The sequence below is a fragment of the Xiphophorus hellerii genome, chromosome 13 (genome assembly GCF_003331165.1).
Source record: "Xiphophorus hellerii strain 12219 chromosome 13, Xiphophorus_hellerii-4.1, whole genome shotgun sequence".
Classification (NCBI taxonomy): Eukaryota; Metazoa; Chordata; class Actinopteri; order Cyprinodontiformes; family Poeciliidae; genus Xiphophorus; species Xiphophorus hellerii.
Genome location: NC_045684.1, coordinates 670,896 through 688,000, shown reverse-complemented (window position 1 = coordinate 688,000; position 17,105 = coordinate 670,896). Strand labels below are relative to the sequence as shown.

At 47.8% G+C, this 17,105-nt stretch overlaps 1 protein-coding gene across 2 annotated transcripts in view; it reads right to left on the bottom strand.

Moving 5' to 3' along the window:
- Positions 1–593: 593 nt before the first annotated feature.
- ext1c (exostoses (multiple) 1c) overlaps positions 594–17,105 on the bottom strand; it is a 48,523-nt gene continuing 32,011 nt past the window's right edge. For both annotated transcript variants that reach the window (XM_032580693.1, XM_032580694.1), the window contains 2 exons: positions 1,130–1,301; positions 594–1,068 (listed from right to left, as the gene is read on the bottom strand). In XM_032580693.1, the coding sequence (XP_032436584.1) occupies positions 883–1,068; positions 1,130–1,301 (358 nt within the window). In that variant the 3' untranslated portion in view covers positions 594–882. The remainder of the gene's footprint in view (positions 1,069–1,129; positions 1,302–17,105) is intronic.

The following is a 17,105-nucleotide window of genomic DNA, read 5'->3' as shown; positions in this document are numbered from 1 at the left end:
GTAAAATTTTGGGTTATTTAGCCTTCAATTTCATTCATTCAGTTTTCATTCATTGTTGATTTTAAACTAATTTCAAGGTGAATATTCAGTTTATAGATAGGAAATCTAAATATTCAGCCTACAACACATATTTAGCTAACTAAATAATTAGTTCCAAGCTAAATGTTTAGTTTACAAATTATTAGGCTAAATGTTTAGTTTGTAGCCAACTATTCAGAGCTAAGTATTTAGCTTCAAATTAAATATTTAATTTGCTAATGAAATGGATCGAAACTGACAATTTAATGTAAAACACGGTAAATGAGGGTTTTTCTCTCTGACGCCCTGAATGACCCAGATTATTGCTGTTAATTCATAAACTGGCCTCAGATCCAGTTTATGAATCCAGATTCATAAACTGGCCTCTAGAACCCGGCTGAGCTTCGTATTCCAAGAAGCTGTTTGCTTGTTTTGATCTAATCACAGATTGTGCAGAAATAAAGACATTTTTTTCTGTTTATCCTGAGAGGTTTCTTATTGGACTCTGGTTAGAACCAGAACCCGAACACTTCCTGTTCTGTTTGGAACAGAAACCCAGATCACAAAACCGGACCTGCATTTAGAACCGCTTTATTGGTTCTGATAGAAATCCTTTTATTGTTTGACAACATTTCCCTGTGAAATAATCAGTTCATTATTATCGACGGCTCCTGCAAAGTTCTGCTGTGGGCTGAGCAGAACCGGTACCGGTCCCTCTGGCGTTCTGTCACCGTCCATCAGAGAAAGTCTTTCACCGTCCACAAGGACTCCTCTATCCGTCCAAAACCGCCAGGACCGGTCCGCATGGAGGACTGGACCCGTGCTCATCAGGTCGGTCCGGTCCGGTCCGGTCCGGTCCGGCGGCTACGCCCGCTCCAGGTCCTTGTACTTCTTCCGGAGGACGGACACCTGGTCCTTGAAGAGGACGGGGTCCAGGCGGAGCTGGGAGTGGACCAGCGGCATGTAGCCGAACCAGCTGGCGAACGTGTTGACGCACTCCTGCCTCTGGGTGAAGTGCTCCGGGTTGGCCCAGGGGGCGCTCTTCGTGCCCTGGGGGGACGGGACGCGTCAGAGACATTCAGACAACCTGTCCACGTTCAGGAGGACGTACCTGAGGAGGCGGGACTTCCTTGTACTGCTTCCTCTGAGCCACTTTAACAGGCGGCAGGTGAGTCGCCGCAGACACCAGGAAGTTCATCAGGATGTCCTCGCAGTTGGACGTCCGGTCCACCAGCGTCCGCAGGGACTGGGGCAGGTAGTGGGAGAACAGGAAGTTGTAGTACCTGCAGGGACACGCCCACAGGAAGTCAGAGCATTAATAAAAACTAAAGACGGGATTAAAATGTTTCATGGAATTAACAACAGAGTCTGGATTTAATAATAATTTAATTGTCAAAATAAGCAACATTTTAATTCAAAAACCATTTTTGCAACTAAATAATTGAATAAATAGACACATAAGATAAAAATGGGCTGCCACCTTATCGTGGTGGAGGGGTTTGAGTGTCCCAATGATCCTAGGAGCTATGCTGTCTGGGGCTTCATGCCCCTGGTAGGGTCACCCAAGGCAGACAGGTCCTAGGTGAGGGACCAGACAAAGACCCCAATGATGAAGGAAAACTTTGGACTTGGTGTTCCCTCGCCCGGACGCGGGTCACCGGGGCCCCACTCTGGAGCCAGGCCTGGAGGGGGGGCACGATGGCGAGCGTCTGGTGGCCGGGCTTTTACCCATGGAGCCCGGCCGGGCTCAGCCCGAAGAGGAAACATGGGCCCCCCCTCCCATGGGCCCACCACCCGTGGGAGGGGCCAAAGGGGTCGGGTGCAGTGTGGGATGGGTGGCAGCAGAGGGAGGGGACCCTGGCGGTCCGATCCTCGGTTGCAGAAACTGGCTCTTGGGACGTGGAATGTCACCTCTCTGGTGGGGAAGGAGCCGGAGCTAGTGCGTGAGGTCGAGAGGTTCCGGCTAGAAATAGTCGGTCTCGCCTCGACGCACGGCTCTGGTTCTGGAACCAGTCTCCTTGAGAGGGGCTGGACATACTTCCACTCTGGAGTTGCCCAAGGTGAGAGGCGTCGGGCAGGAGTGGGCATACTTGTTGCTCCCCATCTCGGCGCCTGTACGTTGGGGTTTACCCCGGTGAACGAGAGGGTAGCATCCCTCCGCCTACGGGTGGGGGGACGGGTTCTGACTGTCGTTTGTGCTTACGGGCCGAACGACAGTTCAGATTACCCACCCTTTTTGGAGTCCTTAGAGGGGGTACTGGAGAGTGCTCCTCCTGGGGACTCCCTTGTTCTGCTGGGGGACTTCAACGCTCACGTGGGCAATGACAGTGAGACCTGGAGGGGCGTGGTTGGGAGGAACGGCCCGCCCGACCTGAACTCGAGCGGTGTTCTGTTGCTGGACTTCTGTGCTCGCCATGGATTGTCCATAACGAACACCATGTTCAAGCATAAGGGTGTCCATATGTGCACTTGGCACCAGGACACCCTAGGCCGCAGTTCGATGATCGACTTTGTCATCGTTTCATCGGATCTGCGGCCGTATGTCTTGGACACTCGGGTGAAGAGAGGTGCGGAGCTGTCCACTGACCACTACCTGGTGGTGAGTTGGCTCCGGTGGTGGGGGCGAAAGCCGGTCAGACCTGGCAGGCCCAAACGTGTTGTGAGGGTCTGCTGGGAACGTCTGGCGGAATCCCCTGTGAGACGGAGCTTTAACTCCCATCTCCGGCAAAACTTCGAACACGTCCCGGGGGAGGTGGGGGACATGGAGTCTGAGTGGACCGTGTTCCGTGCCTCCATTGTCGAGGCGGCCGATCGGAGCTGTGGCCGCAAGGTTGTCGGTGCCTGTCGCGGCGGCAACCCTCGAACCCGCTGGTGGACACCTTCGGTGAGGGATGCCGTCAGGCTGAAGAAGGAGTCCTATCGGGCCTTTTTGGCCTGTGGGACTCCGGAAGCAGCTGATGGGTACCGGCGGGCGAAGCGGCATGCGGCTCGGGCGGTTGCTGAGGCAAAAACCCGGGCGTGGGAGGAGTTTGGAGAGGCCATGGAGAAAGACTTCCGTACGGCTTCGAGGCGATTCTGGTCCACCATCCGGCGTCTCAGGGGGGGGAAGCGGTGCAGCACCAACACTGTTTATAGTGGGGATGGTGTGCTGCTGACCTCTACTCGGGACGTTGTGGGCCGGTGGGCAGAGTACTTCGAAGACCTCCTCAATCCCACCAACATGCCTTCCACTGAGGAAGCGGAGCCTGGGGACTCTGGGTTAGGCTCTCCAATCTCTGGGGACGAGGTCGCCGAGGTGGTTAAAAAGCTCCTCGGTGGCAGGGCCCCGGGGGTGGATGAGATCCGCCCGGAGTTCCTTAAGGCTCTGGATGTTGTGTTGGCTGACGCGACTCTGCAATATTGCATGGACATCGGGGGCAGTTCCCCTGGACTGGCAGACCGGGGTGGTGGTCCCCCTGTTCAAAAAGGGGGACCGGAGGGTGTGCTCTAATTATAGAGGGGTCACACTCTTAAGCCTCCCTGGCAAGGTCTATTCAGGGGTCCTGGAGAGGAGGGTCTGTCGGATAGTCGAACCTCGGATTCAGGAAGAGCAGTGTGGTTCTGGTTCTGGTCGTGGAACACTGGACCAGCTCTACACCCTCGGCAGGGTCCTGGAGGGTGCTTGGGAGTTGGCCCAACCGGTCTACATGTGTTTTGTGGACTTGGAGAAGGCGTTCGACCGTGTCCCTCGGGGAGCCCTGTGGGGGTTTTTCCGGGAGTATGGGGAACCGGGCCCTTTGATACGGGCTGTCAGGTCCCTGTATGACCGGTGTCAGAGTCTGGTCCGCATTGCCGGCAGTAAGTCGGGCTCGTTTCCGGTGAGACTTGGACTCCGCCAGGGCTGCCCTTTGTCACCGATTCTGTTCATCACTTTCATGGACAGAATTTCTAGACCAGCCAAGGTGTTGAGGGGATCCGATTTGGTGGCCTTAGGATCTCATCTCTGCTTTTTGCAGACGATGTGGTCCTTCTGGCTTCATCAGGTCATGATCTGCAGCTCTCGCTGGAGCGGTTCGCAGCCGAGTGTGAAGCGGCCGGGATGGGGATCAGTGCCTCCAAATCCGAGGCCATGGTCTTGAGCCGGAAAAGGGTAGGGTGCCTTCTCCGGATCGGGGTGTCCTGCCCCAAGTGGAGGAGTTCAAGTATCTCGGGATCTTGTTCACGAATGAGGGAAGAAGGGAGCGAGACATCAACAGGCAGATTGGCGCAGCTTCTGCCGTCAAGCGGGCGCTGTACCGGTCCGTCGTGGTGAAGAGAGAGCTGAGCCAAAAAGCGAAGCTCTCGATTTACCGGTCGATCTACGTTCCCACCCTCATCTATGGTCATGAGCTTTGGGTCATGACCGAAAGAACGAGATCGCGGATACAAGCGGCCGAAATGGGTTTTCTCCGTAGGGTGGCTGGGCTCTCCCTTAGAGATAGGGTGAGAAGCTCAGTCATCCGGGAGGGACTCAGAGTAGAGCCGCTGCTCCTTCACATCGAGAGGAGCCAGTTGAGGTGGCTCGGGCATCTGGTCAGGATGCCTCCTGGACGCCTCCCTGGTGAGGTGTTCCGGGCACGTCCCACCGGGAGGAGGCCCCGGGGAAGACCCAGGACACGCTGGAGGGACTATGTCTCTCGGCTGGCCTGGGAACGCCTCGGGATTCCCCCGGAAGAGCTAGAAGAAGTGGCCGGGGAGAGGGAAGTCTGGGCCTCCCTTCTGAAGCTGCTACCCCGCGACCCGACCTCGGATAAGCGGAAGAGGATGGATGGATGGATGGATGGATGGCTGGATGGATGGATGGATGGATGGATGGATGGATTAAGAATTCCCATGAAGCTGCTACCCCCGTGACCCGACCCCGGATAAGCGGAAGAAGATGGATGGATGGATGGATGGATGGATGGATGGATGGATGGATGGATGGATGGATGGATGGATGGATGGATGGATGGAACTTACCAGGTCAATAAAACTTTTCTGAAGAATATTTAACTCTGGAACCAGAAACGCATCAGGTTCTGGAAATCAACTTTGCATGGAAATAAAGGTGATGAATTGCATTAAAATTGCAATTAGTAAATGAAAATTAACACAGTGAAGTCCCAGCCTTAAATAAAACATGATGTGTTTAATATTCATGTAGCCCCTGGTTAAAAACCATGCACTTAAGGCCTGTAATATTTACAAAATATTTACGAGGTTGGTTTTAAGTAAGAAAAAAAAGGATAAGTGGGAAATGTGTATTGTTTTTGTACATTTTTAATCTGAGTGATTATATACATGATGGAAAAAACAGAAAGCCAAAACTTTTCTGGAGGTGACTTGTGTATTTACATAAGTGTATTGTTTGATTAATCATCCCATTTGTTTAAAGACTATATTGAATATCCTACCTACGAAAGTAGTTTAGGTTAACGAGGGACAAGTGAACTCAACAGAGAGAAAAAAGAACTGAACAATGGGATTATGGGAAGAAGAAAGGAGAAGAGCGCGAGGGAGAGAAGAAGAAGAAGCTAATGGTGACCGCGGCTAATGTTTGCTGAGGTTGAGATGGGAGAAGGAACTGGATTGTTAGGGTACGTTCTGCACAAATAATCCTGCACACGGGGTGTGGGATATCTGCGGAAGAATTCTGCAGTGAAAAGCACGGAGGAAAAACTGCGGCTGAATCAAGGAGAACTGCGGCTGATCCGAGGTGGCGAGAGGGACATGGCGACACTGATTTCAGCGCGACGGAGGAGTAGTCCTGCAACTCGGGTGGCGGAGTTTTAAAGGAAGTTGGACTCGCGAAGCATCCTTCACGGAGAGGACGTCGGCTGAGCGAGCAGGTCGGAGTTGGTTCGTTGTTTAAACGAAGAAGAGGATCGTCGAGGCGACATCGATCTCTAGCTTCACCAGGCCTGCAACGAAACCTTAAACCGGTACCGGACAGTGTGTGTGTGTGTGTGAGAGAGAGTATGGGCCCATGTGTGATATTGTGATTTTGAACTGTAAACTTTCTGTATATGTATGGAGTTCTATTGGTAACAAAAATTTAATTCTGGTTGTAGTAACGCAATGGTTAACAGTGAGGGGTTTTCTTAAAAATCACAAAGGTAAAGTGAGTAAAACATAAGGGACTGAAAGAAAAAGTGCTTTATTTTGTTTTGGGAAACATTTGTTGTGAGGGAATTGATAACCTCATTCTATGTTTAAGTTTTTGATTGTTTTGGGGATTTGTAGAGCTAAGGTTTTATTTTTCTTAAGCTCTTATTAAAAAAACTGTTCAGGTAGCTGGTTGTCTGGAGTAGTTCATGTTACATCATAGGAGTGTATGATAATTGGAAGAGTAAGGAATTACTCAGTATTGGTAAACCTGCGTGGTATCTACCAGAACTATTCGAACCCAAATAGCCACCCCACCATTTTAAGTTCTTGTCCCAGTTACCAGCGGACGGAGCAGTGGGGTGCTACATAAATAAAATGGAGGCACCGCTGGGATACTTTTGATTTTATTTGCATAAAAACAGTATCATACCCAGACAACTAGCTTCTAGATTAAAAGTAAGTCATTTTGGTTAAACACAGCAGAAGACGTATTTTCATTAGTGATTAGTCGTGTTTTAATTTGGTGAAAAGACAGAATGGCTCAGTTACTACATTGGTGTAAAGGAGAGGGAATTAATCCATTACATGCTGTTTTGGTTAAAGATATCCCTGAAGAAACCGAAGTTAGTGTGATAGAAGACACTTTGCAGACCATCAAAGCTCTTGGACGTGTTAGAGTTAGAGGGAGAATGTATGATCCAATGTCTCAAAGCCTGACAGCTCTTTGTGAGTGTAGGGAACCAGTAAGTGCTAAAGCCATTCCTGCTGAGGTAACACCACAAGGTAGTGATTCTCGTTGGAGGATCATTGGGCCATCAGGGGTGGAGGAAGAGAGTACAGCTCAAACGGGGACAGATTCTCTGCAAACACCAGAGCTAGAAATGAGTCAAAATTCACTTTTCCAAGCATCTAGTCCAGAGGCTATAATCAGAGCAGTTGGTGATGTCTTGCAGCTCACTTCAAGACCCACTAGTGACAATGGCAGCTACAGACGACTTCGAACCTTTTCCGGCGTGCTTCCCACACCTCAAGGGGAAGAACACTTGGAGAACTGGCTGGAGCAAGCTAGATTGATGATTGAGGAGTCTGACAAGCCGGACAGAGAAAAAAAGATGAGGATAATGGAGAGTGTAAAAGGTCCTGCCATGGAGATCCTTCAAGCTGTGAGATTTAACAACCCTGATGCTACGCCTACAGAATATCTAAACATTATTGAAAATACCTTTGGGACAACAGAGACTGGCGAAGAGCTCTACTTTGCTTTCAGAATGATGTCTCAACACCCAGCTGAGAAGCTATCAGAGTTTCTCAGGAGAATGGAAAGAGTTCTAAATAAAGTGGTCCAAAGAGGGGGTCTACCTCCCTTGTCCAAAGACAAGGCACGTATTGAGCAACTCATCAAAGGTGCCACACGGTCTGACATGATGATGTTAAGTCTCAGGCTACGGGAGAGGAGAAGTTCTCCACCCGCATTTCTGGAGCTTCTGAATGAAATCCGCATTGAGGAGGAACATGAGGCGTCACGTCGTCGATTAAATCCCCCTAAATCTGTACATGTCAAAAGTACTGCTGCTGCAGCTATGGACTCAAAAGATCTTGCCGTGGAGGTTGAACAGCTGAGGTCACAAGTTTGTGAACTCAAGGCTTTGTCCCTTTCGCGCCTTTCTAACCCTCCTGAGCCACAACCTGCACTTAAAGCAGAAATAAGCAGCTCAGAAGGGGATGGGGGCCTTCAAGCCCTCAAGAGAGAAGTTGTAAAGCTGAGAAAACAAGTGTCAGTAATGTCAGTCCAGTCGACTGCAAGACCAAAAGACCATCCAACCCCCTCAGATCCTTCTTCAAGTCATGAGACGCCTAAAGCAGCTATGCACAAAGAACCCTGTGACATATTCTGCTACAGGTGTGGTGAAGATGGGCACATTTCCACTAAATGTATGTCACCGGAAAACTATCCAAAAGTCATACAAAAGTTGATACAGGCCCAAAGGAGGGGTAAAGCAGGTCAAAGATGTACCAACCCTCGTTCTGAGTGGAAAAATGCTAATGTGAAGAGGAGCGCGGTGAGTCTGCAGGCCAGTAACCTGCCCAAAGGACTAGTAGGACCACCAGCGACTGCTCATGTTAAAGTAAATGGAACACCATGTACTGCTCTCTTGGACAGTGGCTCTCAGGTCACAATCATTTTTGACAGCTGGTATGTCGAACACTTATCACATGTTCCTTTACATCCAGTGTCAGGTTTAGCCATCTGGGGTTTAAGTGAGTCTGAGAGCAGTTACCCATATAAAGGCTACATTCAAGTAGACTTGGAGTTTTCAGAGAAGACATCACACAAAGGAAAATCAGTTCCCATTCTTGCTTTAGTGTGCCCAGACCCGCGATGCTCAGACACCATTCCAGTTCTAATTGGAACCAATGTCAGCAAAGTGTGGTCCCTTCCATTAAATCGTAAAGCAGCCATCTCACGCACTATTTATGCTGCACGAGTTGGTGTAACAGAGAGAGAACTCGCAGATTCTGTAGATCTGGACTTTAAAGAGACGAAGCACAGCAATGTTTCCGTGGCTGATGTTAAATGGGTAGGCCCAGGTCCACTAATGATCCCTGCTGGTGGTGAGCATATAGCCATCTGTAAAGTCATTGAAAAGAAGAGAGTGGGAGATAGCATTCTCATCTCTGAGCGTGCTGCTACACCTGCACTCCCACCAAGTCTGTTTGTGCAGCCCACAGTTTTATTCTCTAAGATGTTGGATAAAGACAAGTTTTTGGTGTTCATGCGAAATGAGTCTCTGAAAGACACTGCCCTACCCATCGGCACAGTAGTAGCTCATCTTCATGTAGCTGACACAGTGACTGAGATCCCAAACACCAAGACACAAAATCCTAAAAAACTTGATCCATCACAATTTAATTTTGATGACCCCTCTATCCCGACTGAGTGGAAAGAGAGACTGGGGAAAAAACTCTCAGAACGATCCCATGTATTCTCAACCGAGGAGTGGGATGTGGGATTAGCATCTGGAGTGGAACACCACATAAGGCTAACTGACAACACTCCTTTCAGAGAGCGATCACGGCGTATAGCACCTGCTGATGTAGAGGACCTTCGTCGCCATCTTCAGGGGTTAATAGCAGCTGGGATAATCAAAGAATCCAGAAGTCCTTATGCCTCACCTATTGTGCTGGCACGAAAGAAAAATGGAAACATTCGCATGTGTGTCGATTATCGTACATTGAACCGCAGAACCATTCCTGATCAGTACACAGTGCCACGCATCGATGATGCGCTGGACTGTTTGTCTGGAAGTAGATGGTTCTCAGTGTTAGATTTAAGAAGCGGATACTACCAGATTCCGATGGCTGAGGAGGATAAAGAAAAGACCGCTTTCATCTGTCCTCTGGGATTTTTCCAGTTCGAAAGGATGCCTCAGGGAATAACTGGTGCTCCTTCAACATTCCAGCGGCTCATGGAAAAGGCCGTTGGGGACATGCACATGCTGGAGGTTATTGTATATCTCGATGACCTGATTGTTTTTGGAAAAACTTTGGAGGAGCATGAGCAAAGGCTTCTCAAGGTCATCGACCGTTTAGGGGAAATAGGACTGAAATTGTCGCTTGATAAATGTCAGTTTTGTAGACCCCAAGTTACATATGTTGGACATGTAGTGTCTGAACGAGGCATTGCTACAGATCCAAGCAAGGTCGAGGCAGTTGCCCACTGGAAGGAACCCACTGATCTTCCATCCCTCCAGTCCTTTCTAGGATTCTGTGGATATTATCGGCGTTTCATCAAAAACTATTCAATTACTGTGAGACCATTAACCGAACTGTGCAAGGGATATCCACCAACTCAAAAGAAGTGGAAATCCGCAAAGTATCCTGGGAGAACCTACTATAAAGTCAATGAACCTTTTGGAGAAAGATGGGATGAGAGTTGCACCGAGGCTTTCAAGCAGATTCTCAAATGCCTCACTCAGGCACCAGTGTTGGCATTTGCGGACCCATCTAAGCCCTACGTGCTGCACATAGATGCAAGTTTTCATGGCTTGGGGGCGGTGCTAAACCAAGAGCATCCCGAAGGACTGAGACCGGTCGCTTTTGCCAGCAGGAAGCTCAGTTCCTCTGAAAAGAACTATCCCGTGCATCAGCTAGAGTTCCTGGCACTTAAGTGGGCCGTGGTGGATAAATTTCACGATTACCTGTATGGCGCAGAGTTTGTTGTAAGGACAGATAACAACCCCCTTACATATATACTCACCACCGCAAAACTTAACGCCACTGGTCATCGCTGGCTCGCAGCTCTTTCCACCTATAACTTCACTCTGCAGTATCGGCCAGGCTCTAGTAACACAGATGCAGACGCGTTATCGCGGAACCCTGTTCCTGATGACAGAGATGAGTTCAGGAGTTTAACACCTGACAATGTTAAAGCACTCTGCAAGCAGGTATCCAGAGACCAGGCTGCTGAACCAGTTAGCTGCGCAGAATCTCTATGTGTCCCTCCCACTGCTATGCCAGAATGCTATGTTTTTCCAACCCGACTAGATCTTGGTTGTTTGACCCAGATCAGCCGAGCAGATCTGATTAAGGCACAAGACCACGACCCAACGATTTCACTGGTCAAAAAATCCTTAAATGGAGGACCAACATTCTCATCTGAGAGGTGTACTGACCATGGGGCCATCTTCCTGCAAAGAGAGGCGAGTAAGCTTGTGCTGGTGGATGGATTGCTCCACAGAAAGATTAATAAACCACCTAGCACAGAAATACTGCAGCTGGTTCTACCCAGAGAACATGTTCCCATGGTGCTCAAGTCGCTCCACGATGAATCAGGTCATCTTGGGGTGGAAAAGACGCTTGAACTGATTCGCAACAGATTCTACTGGCCTAAGATGGGGTCAGAAGTGGAGCAGTATGTGAAAACATGTGGTAGGTGCATTACCCGTAAAGCTCTGCCACAGCGAGCAGCTCCTTTAAATCAGATCACCAGCCAGGGACCACTAGATCTGGTCTGCATTGACTTTCTTTCTCTCGAGCCTGATTTGAGAGGATATGCTAATATCCTGGTGGTGACCGATCACTTTACAAGATACGCTCAGGCGTTTCCAGCTAAAGACCAACAAGCATCTACAGTGGCCAAGATCCTGTGTGAACAGTTCTTTGTTCACTATGGACTTCCTGCACGGATACATTCCGATCAGGGACGTGATTTCGAAAGCAAGCTTATCCAGGACTTGCTGAGAATGTTGGGGATCAGAAAGTCCAGGACATCGCCTTACCATCCTCAGGGAGATCCTCAACCTGAGAGATTTAACCGAACATTGTTGTCCATGCTCGGGACCTTGGATCCCACTCAGAGACAGAGATGGAGTCAGAATGTCAGTCAGTTGGTGCATGCCTATAATTGCACCCAGAATGAGGCAACTGGATATTCCCCCTATCTATTAATGTTCGGAAGGGAGGCTCGTCTTCCGGTGGACATTTGTTTCGGGGTATCAGACGAAACTGGGAAAAGCCCAACTTACCACCAATATGTTTCGAAACTAAGGAAAGATCTGGAACAAGCTTACCACCTTGCTGCAAAAGCCGCGGACAAAAATCATCAACGAAACAAGAAGGCACATGACAAACATGTGAAAGAACAGATCTTAGAAGAAGGAGACCGTGTGCTGCTGAGGAACTTTGGTGTCACCGGAAAACATAAGTTGAAAGAGAGATGGAGGACAGTGCCATACATTGTCTTGGAAAGAATGCCTAACCTGCCAGTCTACAAGGTGAAACCAGAAAGAGGACTTGGGGTTGAGAAAACAGTGCATCGCAACCACCTGTTACCCATTGGTCATCTGGTCCGACTTCCAGCTGGTGCTGAGACAGAACAAGTGCGGAAACCTGTCACTAGGAGCCAACAGAGACGGTCTGAATCTGCCATGCCTGTTGCTCAAACAGATGTTGCACTCTCTTCTGATTCTGAATATGAAGAGGTGAACACGGCAGTTCCATTACAAGTCAACTTGAGAGAACTTTTGAGGCAATCAAACATGAGAGCTACCAAACCTTCTACAGTCACAAGTGAAGTTCAGTTTACGTCTCCCCACAGGACTATTGATGATGCTGGATTAGGTCCCAACTCACCTAACATGCAAGACTCACTGCTCTGCTCTGATCTAGATTTAGAAGGGGGAGAGAAGGAAAGTGATGAGGTAGTAGGTGAGGGAGAACATATCCTTACAGAACGCTGTAGGCGAGTGAGGAAACCAGTCATAAGATTAAGCTATGATGAACTAGGACAGCCATCAGACCAGCCAGTAAGTGTTGTTAGTTGTGGAGTGCTACTTGGAAGTGGAACCTTTAAGGTACCAAGACAACCTTCTTGTTCTACTCTATGGTGTCACTCTATGGCTCTGTGTCCTAACTGTGTTAGTTCTAGCTTACCACAGTTCCCTACTTTTATTTGGGTTATGTAACTTTGATGTTTGATAGGGACATCAAACGGTTTAGAAGGGGGAGGGTGTAGCCCCTGGTTAAAAACCATGCACTTAAGGCCTGTAATATTTACAAAATATTTACGAGGTTGGTTTTAAGTAAGAAAAAAAAGGATAAGTGGGAAATGTGTATTGTTTTTGTACATTTTTAATCTGAGTGATTATATACATGATGGAAAAAACAGAAAGCCAAAACTTTTCTGGAGGTGACTTGTGTATTTACATAAGTGTATTGTTTGATTAATCATCCCATTTGTTTAAAGACTATATTGAATATCCTACCTACGAAAGTAGTTTAGGTTAACGAGGGACAAGTGAACTCAACAGAGAGAAAAAAGAACTGAACAATGGGATTATGGGAAGAAGAAAGGAGAAGAGCGCGAGGGAGAGAAGAAGAAGAAGCTAATGGTGACCGCGGCTAATGTTTGCTGAGGTTGAGATGGGAGAAGGAACTGGATTGTTAGGGTACGTTCTGCACAAATAATCCTGCACACGGGGTGTGGGATATCTGCGGAAGAATTCTGCAGTGAAAAGCACGGAGGAAAAACTGCGGCTGAATCAAGGAGAACTGCGGCTGATCCGAGGTGGCGAGAGGGACATGGCGACACTGATTTCAGCGCGACGGAGGAGTAGTCCTGCAACTCGGGTGGCGGAGTTTTAAAGGAAGTTGGACTCGCGAAGCATCCTTCACGGAGAGGACGTCGGCTGAGCGAGCAGGTCGGAGTTGGTTCGTTGTTTAAACGAAGAAGAGGATCGTCGAGGCGACATCGATCTCTAGCTTCACCAGGCCTGCAACGAAACCTTAAACCGGTACCGGACAGTGTGTGTGTGTGTGTGAGAGAGAGTATGGGCCCATGTGTGATATTGTGATTTTGAACTGTAAACTTTCTGTATATGTATGGAGTTCTATTGGTAACAAAAATTTAATTCTGGTTGTAGTAACGCAATGGTTAACAGTGAGGGGTTTTCTTAAAAATCACAAAGGTAAAGTGAGTAAAACATAAGGGACTGAAAGAAAAAGTGCTTTATTTTGTTTTGGGAAACATTTGTTGTGAGGGAATTGATAACCTCATTCTATGTTTAAGTTTTTGATTGTTTTGGGGATTTGTAGAGCTAAGGTTTTATTTTTCTTAAGCTCTTATTAAAAAAACTGTTCAGGTAGCTGGTTGTCTGGAGTAGTTCATGTTACATCATAGGAGTGTATGATAATTGGAAGAGTAAGGAATTACTCAGTATTGGTAAACCTGCGTGGTATCTACCAGAACTATTCGAACCCAAATAGCCACCCCACCATTTTAAGTTCTTGTCCCAGTTACCAGCGGACGGAGCAGTGGGGTGCTACATAAATAAAATGGAGGCACCGCTGGGATACTTTTGATTTTATTTGCATAAAAACAGTATCATACCCAGACAACTAGCTTCTAGATTAAAAGTAAGTCATTTTGGTTAAACACAGCAGAAGACGTATTTTCATTAGTGATTAGTCGTGTTTTAATTTGGTGAAAAGACAGAATGGCTCAGTTACTACATTGGTGTAAAGGAGAGGGAATTAATCCATTACATGCTGTTTTGGTTAAAGATATCCCTGAAGAAACCGAAGTTAGTGTGATAGAAGACACTTTGCAGACCATCAAAGCTCTTGGACGTGTTAGAGTTAGAGGGAGAATGTATGATCCAATGTCTCAAAGCCTGACAGCTCTTTGTGAGTGTAGGGAACCAGTAAGTGCTAAAGCCATTCCTGCTGAGGTAACACCACAAGGTAGTGATTCTCGTTGGAGGATCATTGGGCCATCAGGGGTGGAGGAAGAGAGTACAGCTCAAACGGGGACAGATTCTCTGCAAACACCAGAGCTAGAAATGAGTCAAAATTCACTTTTCCAAGCATCTAGTCCAGAGGCTATAATCAGAGCAGTTGGTGATGTCTTGCAGCTCACTTCAAGACCCACTAGTGACAATGGCAGCTACAGACGACTTCGAACCTTTTCCGGCGTGCTTCCCACACCTCAAGGGGAAGAACACTTGGAGAACTGGCTGGAGCAAGCTAGATTGATGATTGAGGAGTCTGACAAGCCGGACAGAGAAAAAAAGATGAGGATAATGGAGAGTGTAAAAGGTCCTGCCATGGAGATCCTTCAAGCTGTGAGATTTAACAACCCTGATGCTACGCCTACAGAATATCTAAACATTATTGAAAATACCTTTGGGACAACAGAGACTGGCGAAGAGCTCTACTTTGCTTTCAGAATGATGTCTCAACACCCAGCTGAGAAGCTATCAGAGTTTCTCAGGAGAATGGAAAGAGTTCTAAATAAAGTGGTCCAAAGAGGGGGTCTACCTCCCTTGTCCAAAGACAAGGCACGTATTGAGCAACTCATCAAAGGTGCCACACGGTCTGACATGATGATGTTAAGTCTCAGGCTACGGGAGAGGAGAAGTTCTCCACCCGCATTTCTGGAGCTTCTGAATGAAATCCGCATTGAGGAGGAACATGAGGCGTCACGTCGTCGATTAAATCCCCCTAAATCTGTACATGTCAAAAGTACTGCTGCTGCAGCTATGGACTCAAAAGATCTTGCCGTGGAGGTTGAACAGCTGAGGTCACAAGTTTGTGAACTCAAGGCTTTGTCCCTTTCGCGCCTTTCTAACCCTCCTGAGCCACAACCTGCACTTAAAGCAGAAATAAGCAGCTCAGAAGGGGATGGGGGCCTTCAAGCCCTCAAGAGAGAAGTTGTAAAGCTGAGAAAACAAGTGTCAGTAATGTCAGTCCAGTCGACTGCAAGACCAAAAGACCATCCAACCCCCTCAGATCCTTCTTCAAGTCATGAGACGCCTAAAGCAGCTATGCACAAAGAACCCTGTGACATATTCTGCTACAGGTGTGGTGAAGATGGGCACATTTCCACTAAATGTATGTCACCGGAAAACTATCCAAAAGTCATACAAAAGTTGATACAGGCCCAAAGGAGGGGTAAAGCAGGTCAAAGATGTACCAACCCTCGTTCTGAGTGGAAAAATGCTAATGTGAAGAGGAGCGCGGTGAGTCTGCAGGCCAGTAACCTGCCCAAAGGACTAGTAGGACCACCAGCGACTGCTCATGTTAAAGTAAATGGAACACCATGTACTGCTCTCTTGGACAGTGGCTCTCAGGTCACAATCATTTTTGACAGCTGGTATGTCGAACACTTATCACATGTTCCTTTACATCCAGTGTCAGGTTTAGCCATCTGGGGTTTAAGTGAGTCTGAGAGCAGTTACCCATATAAAGGCTACATTCAAGTAGACTTGGAGTTTTCAGAGAAGACATCACACAAAGGAAAATCAGTTCCCATTCTTGCTTTAGTGTGCCCAGACCCGCGATGCTCAGACACCATTCCAGTTCTAATTGGAACCAATGTCAGCAAAGTGTGGTCCCTTCCATTAAATCGTAAAGCAGCCATCTCACGCACTATTTATGCTGCACGAGTTGGTGTAACAGAGAGAGAACTCGCAGATTCTGTAGATCTGGACTTTAAAGAGACGAAGCACAGCAATGTTTCCGTGGCTGATGTTAAATGGGTAGGCCCAGGTCCACTAATGATCCCTGCTGGTGGTGAGCATATAGCCATCTGTAAAGTCATTGAAAAGAAGAGAGTGGGAGATAGCATTCTCATCTCTGAGCGTGCTGCTACACCTGCACTCCCACCAAGTCTGTTTGTGCAGCCCACAGTTTTATTCTCTAAGATGTTGGATAAAGACAAGTTTTTGGTGTTCATGCGAAATGAGTCTCTGAAAGACACTGCCCTACCCATCGGCACAGTAGTAGCTCATCTTCATGTAGCTGACACAGTGACTGAGATCCCAAACACCAAGACACAAAATCCTAAAAAACTTGATCCATCACAATTTAATTTTGATGACCCCTCTATCCCGACTGAGTGGAAAGAGAGACTGGGGAAAAAACTCTCAGAACGATCCCATGTATTCTCAACCGAGGAGTGGGATGTGGGATTAGCATCTGGAGTGGAACACCACATAAGGCTAACTGACAACACTCCTTTCAGAGAGCGATCACGGCGTATAGCACCTGCTGATGTAGAGGACCTTCGTCGCCATCTTCAGGGGTTAATAGCAGCTGGGATAATCAAAGAATCCAGAAGTCCTTATGCCTCACCTATTGTGCTGGCACGAAAGAAAAATGGAAACATTCGCATGTGTGTCGATTATCGTACATTGAACCGCAGAACCATTCCTGATCAGTACACAGTGCCACGCATCGATGATGCGCTGGACTGTTTGTCTGGAAGTAGATGGTTCTCAGTGTTAGATTTAAGAAGCGGATACTACCAGATTCCGATGGCTGAGGAGGATAAAGAAAAGACCGCTTTCATCTGTCCTCTGGGATTTTTCCAGTTCGAAAGGATGCCTCAGGGAATAACTGGTGCTCCTTCAACATTCCAGCGGCTCATGGAAAAGGCCGTTGGGGACATGCACATGCTGGAGGTTATTGTATATCTCGAT